At 43.8% G+C, this 12,319-nt stretch overlaps 1 protein-coding gene across 1 annotated transcript in view; it reads right to left on the bottom strand.

The window, feature by feature from the left end:
* Nucleotides 1–671: 671 nt before the first annotated feature.
* Nucleotides 672–12,319, bottom strand: part of LOC149290402 (uncharacterized) — a 42,707-nt gene continuing 31,059 nt past the window's right edge. The window contains exons 2-4 of the mRNA XM_089489321.1: nt 10,272–10,392; nt 5,928–6,407; nt 672–757 (exon numbers count right to left, since the gene is read on the bottom strand). Of these exons, the coding sequence (XP_089345447.1) occupies nt 672–757; nt 5,928–6,407; nt 10,272–10,392 (687 nt within the window). The remainder of the gene's footprint in view (nt 758–5,927; nt 6,408–10,271; nt 10,393–12,319) is intronic.

Raw genomic sequence — 12,319 nt, 5'->3', positions numbered from 1 at the left:
GGAAAAGGTCAGTGCCAATGGCCATGGAGGGCAGAAGGTGACAATACCTAGGATACTCCTCTGAATCCCAGCCCTAGGAATGAGTGGCAGGAGTGAGTTCAGGAGGCTGAGGGGGTCTCCTTTCCCAAAGGGGGAGGCAAGTACCGGTGGTCCCTCCCCAGCTAGGGCCCAAAGGGAGGGTCTCTTTCCCCACCTCTCTCTCCCAGCCAGTGTTGCCAATCTTGTGACTTTCACACGAAAATGGGTACTTTTCAGAGCCTTTGGTGTGATTTTGGTGATTGGTTTTAATGGTAATTTTGAGAGTTGAAATCAGTATTTGGTGAGATATGGGAGGGATTTGGTGAGTTTTGGCCAAACGTTTGGGGAATTATCTTTGAGGCTTGTTGGCAACACTGCTCCCAGCCCCCAAAGCCCAGCTTCCCCACTGGCCCTGAGTTCCCTGCCTCCCTTCCTCAGACCCCCCACAGACCCCTTCCTTCCTTCCTTCCTTTGCCCCAAAATGGAGAACCAGAGGCACAAAAAGACACACTTCCTTCCTTTTGGCCCAAGGAGCCTGGCTCCCTTCTCACTCTGGAGCCTCAGGAGAGAAAGAGGAGCCTCTGTTCAACTGAGGCCTCAGAGAAGGTTCCGGAACAGTATTCCCCACAGTCACAAGCAGCACAAAATGGCTGCTAGAACACAAAGCGGCAGCCAGAACACAAAATGGCCGCCTCTGCCTCAGTGCATTGGAGTTGGCAGTTTGACGCCTTCAGGGAACCTAAAATGGAGGATGAAAGGGCCCCAAAGTCAGAAGGGACCCAAACAGGTTTTCTGAACCTTAACAACACCTGACCATTTTCCTGATGCTATTGAAAGGAGGAACCTGATTAATTACAATCAATAGTGAAAGATATTAGTATTGATATTAAGAGTGCCCATTGTCCACAACCCAGCTCAGGTCTTGACCGCTCAGGGAGGCCAGTCCAGCTGCAGGTGGCCCTCCATCCGTCCTCCTTTCCTTCTGCATTCCTCCTCTTTTCCCCAGCATCAGCCCCTTTCCCAAGAAGGCTGCATCCGCACTATAGAAATAAGGCACTTTGCCACCGCTTTAACCCTCAGTGCTATAGAATCCTGGGATTTTACCTTTGGGACACTTAGCTTTCTCTGCCAGACAGGTCTCATGCCATAACAAACTACAAATCCCAGGATTCCGTAGAATGGAGCCAGGAGGGTTAAAGCGGTTTCCAACTAGATGATTTCTGCAGTGCAGATACAGCCTAAGTCGGTTGTAAAAGAATAGAGGCACCCAAATTGAATTTTTATCCTGTAAAAAATGGTTTTGCTTTTTTAAAATATAAGCAGTTTGTTTTTCTGTCTAATCCTTATTCTTCTTGTTGTTGTTTGTTTCTCTTTTTGTTTGTTTCATTCTTGGTAATATGAGTTATTCTGGTCTGTCTCCTTCCTTCTTGCCTCAAAATCTATTAATAAGGAAACTGGGGAGACTTTTAAATACCTCCCAAAGGAGCTACTTTTGGCCTTTTTGGGGGACTAGCCTCCTCTTAGAAGCCAAAGCCCAATGTTTGTGAAGAATAATAATAAGGATTGTATTAAAACTCTCCTCCCCATTTCTGATCCCTTTTAAAATCCATGATCCCCAGAAGGAGCAGAGCTGTGTAATATAAAAACCCTCTCAGAAAAGAGACACAAAAGACACACAAAGAGACACACTTCCTTCCTTTTGGCCCAAGGAGCCTGGCCTCCTTCTGACTCTGGAGCCTCAGGAGAGAAAGAGAAGCCTCTGTTCAACTGAGGCCTCAGAGAAGGTTCTGGAACATTATTCCCCACAGTCACAAGCAGAACAAAATGGCCGCCAGAACACAAGGAGGCTGGGACTGAGACTCCAGACAATCAGGGCCAGGGATGGTGGGAGGGACTGGGATTCCAGCTAATCAGGGCCAGGGATGGCTCATAAAGGTATAAGTCTGAGTGCACTTAGATAGAGATGCCTACATATACATATACATATATATACACAGATGTACAGATGTATTTGCACAAACACACATGCACACATGCATCTGTTGTTCTCCATTGTTCTTGTTCCTTGTTCCAGGTGATGCTGGAGAAGAGGCCCTGCCTCCAGTGGAACCAGAGGCTGCAGGCAATGAGGAGAGGGACTCCTTGCCCAATGCATGGCTCACCTGGAGGACCAGCACCAGGAAGGCCAGTCCCCCCACCTTCACAAAGGCCCCATTCCCACTCCCTCATTTGCCCTGGACAGAACTGGGCAGATCCAGGTGCCCCATATCGAATCTCCCCAGAAACAAGTTCCTACTACCCTTGACCTCAATCGGGGCAATCTACCCCCTGAACTTGACCCAATCATGACCGGGGCTGAGTTCATATTTGCTGGCAGCAGGGAAGAGCCGGTTGTTTTCAAAAAGAAAGGGTCAATAGTCCACTTTCAGAAAACCACACTAAGGGGGATTCGTCCTGGATCTCTTGCGCAAGCCCCTGATCGAGTTGTGTTAAAATTGGTGTGAGTGTGAACTTCCAACTTTTAAACCGGTTTGGGAACCAGGGTAAAATGTAGTCTGAATGGCCTTATATTTAAGGGTGAAGGAAGCAAGAAACAACAAGCAAAGTCTAAACACTTCCTTTGACCATTGCAGCGTTGGAGCGTGTCGCCACCCTTGAACTGTCAATCACTCAACTGCAGCAAGGCCAGGAGCAGCAAAGAATGTGGCTATACAACTCCGTGTGTGGCGTTTCCAACAACAATGATGTGGGCCTTCCTTTTCTTATTTTCAAATTTCTTATTACACTGAGATATTCCCATGATAGTATTTTAATTACCAAATATCGACCAAATATTAACTATTAATTTAACGGGATTTTATTACCCTTTTCTTCAAATGTTTTAAGACAACTCCATTCCATTTCTAAATCTTCTTTTGATTTCCCTCTGAGTAAAGCAGATACTACATCCATATTTCTAGCTTCATATTTCTTAATCAACCAATCTTCGATAGAAGGATTAATTGTAGATTTCCAAACTTGAGCAAATAAGATCCTTGCACATGAGACCATATATAAAACAATTCTATTGTATTTTACTCACTTTATGTTGTGTGTCATGTTTAGTAAAAATAAATTGGGTTCAAAGGGAACATTTATATCCAGAATGTTTTGGATGCTTCCATGAATCCTTTGCCAGAATCCTTTACCTTTAATGCATGTCCACCAATATGAAAGAAGCTTCCCTCGGGTTCCCCGCATTTCCATCACTTAGTATTGACAGTTTTGTATATCTGGTGGGTTTTTGGGGGGTTAGATACCACCTCTATAACATTTTGATATCATTTTCTTTATAGTTTTGGCACAGAGTGAATTTATTTGTTCCTTTCCAAGATTTTCCCCATTCCTCTATACTTATAGTTTTATCTATATCATGTGCCCATCTTACCATGCTGTGTTTAATAATTTCATCTTCTAGATCTCTTTCTTTGAATAGTTCATAATATTTGGATATGTGTTTACCTTTTTTGTCCATCATAATTTTATCTATTGCATTGTTATCCATCGTTAACTCAGGAGCTTTATTATCTGCCTTAAAACGACTGTTTAATTGGTTGTATAAAAACCAATCCTTCATGTTTCCTTTTTCATTAAGTTCTTCCATAGATTTCATATTGTATTTTCCTTCTGCTGTTTTGTTTATTAAATCTCCATATCTTAGCCATGGAGTATCTTTGTTCTTTGTTCTATTGTAATAGGCTTCTTGCAGTGACACCCAAAATAGATGTCTCATTTTATACCATACTTTAAGCAATGATCTTCTTATAACATGATGGTTAAAAGTATTATCATCTTTTGGTTTTGTATACCACATATATGCATGTATACCAAGATTCAGGTTAGCTTTTTCTATATTCAATAAATTATTGTTTTCTAATTTGAATCATTCTTCTAGTCATTTGAGACAAGCTGCATAATAATACAGCTTAAAGTTTGGTAAGTTACATCCCCCCTTGAAGCAAAGATCATTTACTAAGGCAACCATAACAGTTTCGACTCCGTATCCCATCCTGAGGCCAGTTTGAAATGGGTCCAGATAATCTGTTTCATCCAAGACCGCTTGGAGATGAAGAGCAACTGCCCTCTCAATCATATTGCTTAGAAATGGGAGACTGGTCTGTAATTGTTCATGTCCAAGGGATCCAGGGAGGACTTTTCCATAAAGGGCCGTAGCACCGCTTCTTTTAAGCATGATGGAAAATAGCCCTAACTAAGAGATGCATCTATGATATATCTCAGGTGATATAAAAAGGGCAAGGGTCGGGAGGGCAAGTTCTCCTCTTCACACTTCCAAGGAGCTTGTCCACACTCTCAGTACTCAGATTCAAATTGATCCAGTATGATCTTACTCAGGGACACCTCACTTATAGCCTCCGCAATAATGCTGACGTCCAATTTGGCTCTTATCTGAGAGATATTATCTGTGAAATAGTCATTTAAAGTATCATAGTTAGCTGTGGAAGGCTCTAATAATGGGTTCCAGGAGGAAGGTGCCTAATCAGGTCCCAGATCTCCACCCCCCCACCCCCCCGACTTCAGCAGTCCCTTTATGCTTCTCTTCCCTTGGCACTTTCATTCCTTTCAGATGCCCCAAAGACCCCTTCTCAGCATGCGCAGGGATCGTAAGGCCTTTGCTGCTGCTGCCGCTGCTTATTCCGCTGGCGGCCTTTGGAAGAAGGGAAGGACTACGGCCTTTTTTCCTTCCTTCCTTCCGGAATGGAGCCCAAGCTGTGCAGCTCGACTCAGGAGGGAAAGGCTGGGAAGTCTCTGCTTTGTACATATAGCTCTGTCTCTCTGAGTATATACGTGTGTTTGCCTCTGTTTCTATGGCTGTGAATGGAGCTGAGGGCTGAGGAGAGAAGAAAGGGTACATTTTGTGCAAATGCAGAATTTCTGTACATCAATGAGGCCAGTGTGTTGAAACAACAAAAACTTTATTTCAAACACATAATCAGAAATTCAGTGTTTAAGTCAGAGCTGCCCTCCCCAAACCAAACATTAAAACCCCAAAACCTAAAACATCACACTCGTCCAAACCTGCCCCCCCTCCAATTCCCACAGTCTATGTCCCACAGATAACAAGGCCCCCTTTGCCCTTCCCAGAAAATAGCCCTTTCTGTTAATACCTGTCCCCAACTTTCTTCAGCCAACATCGAACAAATTCCAAATGCTATCATTCCCATAACTGTTCTAACCAGCTGCAGCCAATCCCACCCCTCTGTTTAACTAACCTATTCCACCACCATGATCCCCACTCAAATTTATAAACGAAAGCAATAATCTATAATAAAGGCAATTAAAACCTCAAAATAACAAAATATAATTGAAAAACATAAACAGGCATATGGACATACAAACCTAACACACGAAATCACAAGGGCTTTTTCTTATCACCACAAGATTTAAAATATATTCTTTGTTTTGCTTCTTGATAAATATAATGTTAGTTCATTTCTGGAATTTGTGTGGCTTCTCTCCTGTGTGGACTCTCTGATGTGTCACTAGGTTTGACTTCAAAGAAAAACATTTCCCACAATGCTGGCATTTGTGTGGCTTCTCTCCTGTGTGGACTCTCTGATGTGCCAATAGGTATGACTTTGAAGAAAAACATTTCCCACAATGCTGGCATTTGTTTGGGTTCTCTCCTGTGTGGACTCTCTGATGTACCAATAGGTATGACTTGGAAGAAAAACATTTCCCACAATGCTGGCATTTGTTTGGGTTCTCTCCTGTGTGGACTCTCTGATGTGCCAATAGGTATGACTTGGAAGAAAAACATTTCCCACAATCCTGGCATTTGTTTGGGTTCTCTCCTGTGTGGACTCTCTGATGTGCCAATAGGTATGACTTTGAAGAAAAACATTTCCCACAATGCTGGCATTTGTATGGCTTCTCTCCTGTGTGGACTCTGTGATGTGCGAATAGGTATGACTTGGAAGAAAAACACTTCCCACAATCCTGGCATTTGTATGGCTTCTCTCCTGTGTGGACTCTCTGATGTGCCAATAGGTCTGACTTCTGAGAAAAACATTTCCCACAATGCTGGCATTTGTATGGCTTCTCTCCTGTGTGGACTCTCTGATGTCTCACTAGGTGTGCCTTTGAAGAAAAACATTTCCCACAATGCTGGCATTTGTTTGGGTTCTCTCCTGTGTGGACTCTCTGATGTGCCAATAGGTATGACTTGGAAGAAAAACATTTCCCACAATGCTGGCATTTGTATGGCTTCTCTCCTGTGTGGACTCTCTGATGCATCTCTAGGACTGACTTCCAAGAAAATCTTTTCCCACAATGCTGGCATTTATGTGGCTTCTCTCCTGTGTGGACTCTCTCGTGGCTGACAAATTCTTCTGTAAAGGAGGACAATGACAGACAAGACTGAATCTCAGTGTTAAGGGAGGAAAGTGTTGCCCCAAGATTTAGCCCCACGTTCATCCCTCCCTATTTGAGATTAAATTAATAATGTTGGTGTGAGTGACCTGAGCATGACCCTGTTCTAGATGCCCCAAATCCATATAATGACTGTATCCTTACTCAGAGCTACCAAAGAAGAAATTGAAGCGGAACTGTGATGAGGAAATCAGTAGAAGCAGATAGTCAGGCATTTGAAAAATATTCCAATATATATATGTAAAAATACTTTGATTGAAAAGTGGCATCATTTCCTGTGAGACTGCCATAGAGTCTTGAGTCAGAGCACATGGCATGATGCAAGCTAACTGCAGAGGATGCTTCATGCTGTGTGGCACCAGGAGATGAATCACAGCCAATACAGTATACAGCTCACATGTGGATTGATGTGGGTTGGAGTTGTGTGTACAAGAGATTGTGAAGTTGATGAAAGTCAGAGAGGAGAGCTGGTACATATTTGTTTTCTATTGCAACTCAAGCTAAAGAACCTCCAAGGACTTGGAGGAAATCAACTGGGTCTGTGAGTTATTTTTAAGTGTGGAAAGTGGTTAATGCATTGCCAATGCCTATATCTGGAGATTTGCTACTGTACTCTGCTATGTTATTATTGAACTCTGGGAGTGTCGCCTTCAGACTGTGCTATACATTGGCTTTGAACGGGACCAGAATTCAGACCAGAATTCAGAGCCAAGAAGGACCTGAGAGCCGGTGTGATAATCCTTTTTGGCTGAAGTATTTCCACCAAGCACCCATTTCTTTTAATTCAGTTTCAGACAATTCTTTCCCCACCCAAGAAACATGCGAAAGCAATTCCAAGTTATGGAACAACTTGCCGGAGGAGATCCGTCTTAACACCACCTTGGATGCTTTCAAGAAACAACTTAAAACGGATCCCTTCCGGCAGGCTTACCCAGCTGACCTCTTGTAAAGAACTTAAGGAAAAATTCCACTTCTGATCACAACGGTGCATTTTAAATGATGTTTTTATTTGTCCCAAATTGAGTTTTAAGCGTTTTGTTGTTTTACTGTGTGTAAATTGGATGCTATTGTTGTTTTGTGGCTATTTTACGGTTGTAATACCGCCTCACTCCATTGAGAGAGGCAGGTAAATACAAATAAAACCTATTATTATTATTAGCATAATCTGTGAGGTTGGTGGCTGCCTCCCAATCCCCAAGGCCCCTCACCTGGCCCTTCCCAGAGGTCCCTTTCTCTCCGCACAGAGCTAGGAAATCCTGGCTTTGCTCCTGCCTTCCCCTCCTGGCTCCCATAGTCCTAAATCACAGAGATGGAAGAGACTACGAGGGCCATCCAGTCCAACCCCATTCTGCCATGTAGGAATCAAAGCATCCCTGACAGATGGCCATCCAGCCTCTGTTTGAAGATCTCTAAGAAAGGAGACTCCACCAAAATCTCAGAGGGAGTTTGTTCCATTGTCGAACAGACCTTACTGTCAGGAAGTTCCTTCTTATGTTGAAGTGGAATCTCTTTTACTGCAGTTTGCATCCGTTGTTCAGTGTTCTAGTCTCTGGAGCAGCAGAAAACAAGCTTGACATTCCTTCAAATATTTAAACAGGGCTACCATATCACCCCTTAACCTTCTCTTCTCCAGGCTAAACATCCCTAGTTACCCAAGTCGTTCCTCATAGTTTCCAAATCCTGCACCATTTTAGTCGCCCTCCTTTGGACATGCTCCAGTTTCTCCACATCCTTTTTGAATTGTGGTGCCCAGAACTGGACACAGTATTCCAGGTGGGGCCTGACCAAGGCAGAATACAGTGGCACTATTACTTCCCTTGATCCTGACACTATACTTCTATTGATGCAACCTAAATCGCATTGGCCTTGTTAGCTGCCGAATTACACTGTTGACTCATGTTCAACTTGTGGTTTACTTGGACTACTAGATCCCTTTCACACGTAGTTTCATTCAGCCAGGTGTCCCCCATCCTATATCTGTTATTTCATCTCCCTCTTAAGCCTAATCTCCTTCCCTTTCTCCCTCCGCTCTCCAACCTTCCTTCTTGCCCATCTGCACTGCTTCAGTATTTCACCTTCACCATCTCTTTCCTGCCTTTCTGTTTTTCACATTCGCTCCTTCTCTCTATCACAGACACACACCCATTTATGTGATGCATAAAAGGGACACTTAAAGGTTCATTTGTTGAGAAAGGCAGGATAATCCATATACAAATTACTCATTGGGAAAGGCAAAGCAAGGGGGCTGGGACCTGGACTTCTGTTTTGGTGAGGATCAAGCACCAGGGAGCAGTATTAAGACATATCTAAGACAGGGATGGGCTACTGTTGGGGATTGGGGGCGTCACATTGGCCCCCTGGGGATCTCAGGGGCAACCGCACATTGTATTGCCTTAAAATAGGAATAAAGTTTTGTGCCTCAGTATCCCATTGCATCCCTTTGGGGAAGTGAAGCAGAACCTCAAAAGGCTGGAAGAGGGCCAAAAAAGGAAACATACTCAGAGATGTGCTACCATTTCAATGAGAAATGCATTACTAGTAATCTCCATGCTGTCTTCCTACAAAATCCTAGCATTGGTGAGATATCTGGGGGCGGAACTTAGTTTCAGAATTTAAAAGTCCTTTGCTTCCACCAAAAGGTTTATTGAGAAACTCAGGCAGAAGGATCCATTAATAAGTCTAAGCTGTCTCTGAAGTGTCTAAACCTTTTCCCTCCGTCATTAACTATCTTCACACTCCTCCCTTTTCCTCCCTTTCAGCCCCTAACCAGCCCGGCTGCCAAGGTACCTCTTGCCATCTTCTTCCACCGTTCACATGTGCCTCTCCCCCCGGGGGCATGTCTGCCACCCAGACTTCACAGACCAGGCAGTTAATAGCCTCCACAACTGCTTCCCTTCCCCAAAGCCATTCTAGGCCCCAATATCCTTACCAACTACTTAAAACTACTAGCATTTAAACTACTAACAATCCCCCCTAAACCCCAATACCATTCTGGATGAACCACAGAACCTGCTTCTGACAATTGGCAGTTTACAATGCAGTATTTGGAATCCTTATAAAGTGGAGAGCAATAGTGCCTCACTAAACTACAAATTCAAATATTCTACTGGATGTTGCTATCACAATTAAACTACGCTTCAAAGGGATCTAGGACTCCTAGTAGACCACAAGTTGAACTTGGACCAACAGTGTGATGCGGCAGCTAAAAAGGCCAATGTGATTCTAGGCTGCATCAATACGAGTATAGTTTCTAGATCAAGGGAAGTAATAGTGCTGCTCTATTCAGCTTTGTTCAGGCCTTACTTGGAATAATCCTGTGTCCAGTTCTGGCCTCCGAAATTCAAAAAGGATGTTGACAGGTTGGAACATGCCCAGAGGAGGGCAACCAAAATGGTGAAGGATCTGGAAACCATCAAGCCCTATGAGGAGCGGCTTAGAGAGCTGGGTATGTTTACCCTGGAGAAAAGAAAATTAACAGCAGATATGATATCCATGTTTAAATATTGGAAAGGGCTGTACTGTGGATGGAGCAAGCTTGCTTCTCCTGCTACAGAGAAAAAGAGACACCACAATTGATGCAAATGACAGAGAAAGAGGTTCCACCTAAACACTAGGAGGAACTTTGGGACAGTAAGAGCTCTTCGACAGTGGAATATACTCCCTTAGAGTTTGGTGGAGTTCTCTTCTTTGGAGGTCTTGAACCAGAGGCTGGATGATGCTTGGAATGTGTATTCCTGCATGGCAGAAGTGGGTTGAACTGGATGGCCTTTGTGGTCTATTCAAACTCTATGATTCTATAATGGTAGTGGATTCTGGTTCCTTACCCACAGAGGCCACGTTCTCATAATTCTCCATCATTACAGAACTGTACATCAGTCTCTGCTTCTTCGTCAACAGTTTCCATTCGTCCTCAGTGAAATATACTGCCACATCCGCAAAGGTCACCTGCAACAGAAAATAGCCCTCATCAAGAGAGTGACTAAGCAAAAGGGGAGGAAAGCACATGATGCATCCAAATATTATTTGATCACTTTAGAATTCAGTCCAGGAAATAAACTTTAAATGCTGTCAGCAAGAAAAAAGCTAATGCCTTTGAGATCCAGTTTGTCTTGAATCTTTTCAATATAATATGCAATATAATCAACAATATAATTTAGGCCATGGCTGGGATATTGATGATGGATTAGGATACTGACTATCCCAACACATACAGTACATTTAGCCACCAAAGAATTATGGTGCATTTAGACATTTCTTGCCACATTTTGGAGGCAAATGTCATTTTTATAAAGCAGTTCTGCGGAGCACTCTGGGCTTAAGGGTCACTGGGCCTACCCCCAATTTATATCCAGAGACATTCTCCCATAGCCCCCAACACTTGATTGATGGGAAAAACAAGACACATATGGACAAGCAACCCAGAAGGCAGTGAAGATGGCCAAAGTTGTTTATGAGGAAGATCACACAAGCTAGGAAAGGCACAGCAGTTTGCTTTTGCTTCAACCTCCTGCGAAGGGCCATCTCCTTCTTTCCTCTTCTCTCCCCACTTTTGAGTTGATGCGCTGCAAACTCAATTGCACTCAGGAACTGAAGTGAGCTGAGAAAGGGGAAAGTGGGAAGAGGAGAGAGAAACCGGGACATTTTTAAAAGCCCCTGAAAAAGTGGGGTGACAGAGAATTAACCAGGACTATCTCTGCCAAACTCAGACAGTATATTATTTGCTTCCTTTCATAAACTGGCCCAGCAGTGACACAGATGAAGCTAATAGGATAGTGACTCACCAAAGAGCTGTTGTACTTCGACAGCCTCTTTCTGTTGGAGCCCAACTCCCTCCGCTTGGCCTCTGTGTCAGCCATCAGGTGGTCAAGGGGTCCTGGTGGCCCTGCACTTGGTCACTTCCAGAAAGAGAGGCCCCAAAGCCGTGTACAAGGAGGCCGAGATGAAGTTCCTGAGAAAAGGGACCACATTTAATATTGGCTTGGCAAGAAACCCAGCAGCACTCAAAGACACAGAGAACAGCATCCTGCTGGTGACATACGCAGGTGACATATGCCTCCTTTGGGCCAATGCAGAGGTGGGCATCCCCTTCCGCCCTCTGCAATAAACAAAGCCCCCTGGACCTAGCATTGATTCACTGCAGCTCCCCTAAACAACAGATACTCCATGCCTTCTGAGAGTAGTGGGGGATTAGGGGATGGGGAACTGGAGAGGGTCCTGGTTATGTCCCTGTAACTAGATGTGAAATGAGTACATCATAAATAAATAAATCATCTGCTGAAACCTCCAGAGTTCCCCTGTGCTTTTCCCCATCATCAGCCCTTTTCCCAAGAAGGCTGCATCTGCACTATAGAAATAAGGCAGTTTGACACCAGTTTAACCACTCAGTGCTATGGAATCCTGGGATTTTACATTCTCTGACAGAGAGTTCTCATGCCACAACAAACTACAAATCCCAGGATTCCACAAAATGGAGCCAGGAGAGTTAAAGTGGTTTCAAACTGGATTATTTCTTCAGTGCAGATACAGCCTGAGTCGGTTGTAAAAGGGTAGAAGCACCCAAGTCTTGCTTCATTCTTGGTAATATGAGTTATTCTGGTCTGTCTCCTTCCTTCTTCCCTGAAAATCTCTTAGTAAGAAACTGGGGAGGCTTTTAAAGCCTCCCAAATGAGCCACTTTTGGCCTCTTTTGGGGGACTAGCCTCCTCTTAGAAGCCAAAGACCAATGTTTGTGAAGAAGAAGAATAAGGCTTGTATTAAAACTATCCTCCCTTTTCTGATCCCTTTTGAACCCCATGTTCCCCAGAAGGAGCAGAGCTGTGTAATAAGAAAAGACACACAAAGAGACACACTTCCTTCCTTTTGGCCCAAGGAGC

This window comes from Sceloporus occidentalis, unplaced genomic scaffold (genome assembly GCF_023333645.1).
Source record: "Sceloporus occidentalis isolate IW3139 unplaced genomic scaffold, rSceOcc1.0.p SCAF_39, whole genome shotgun sequence".
Taxonomy (NCBI): Eukaryota; Metazoa; Chordata; class Lepidosauria; order Squamata; family Phrynosomatidae; genus Sceloporus; species Sceloporus occidentalis.
Note: the sequence above shows the minus strand (reverse complement) of the source record. Positions and strands in the feature narration are given on the sequence as shown.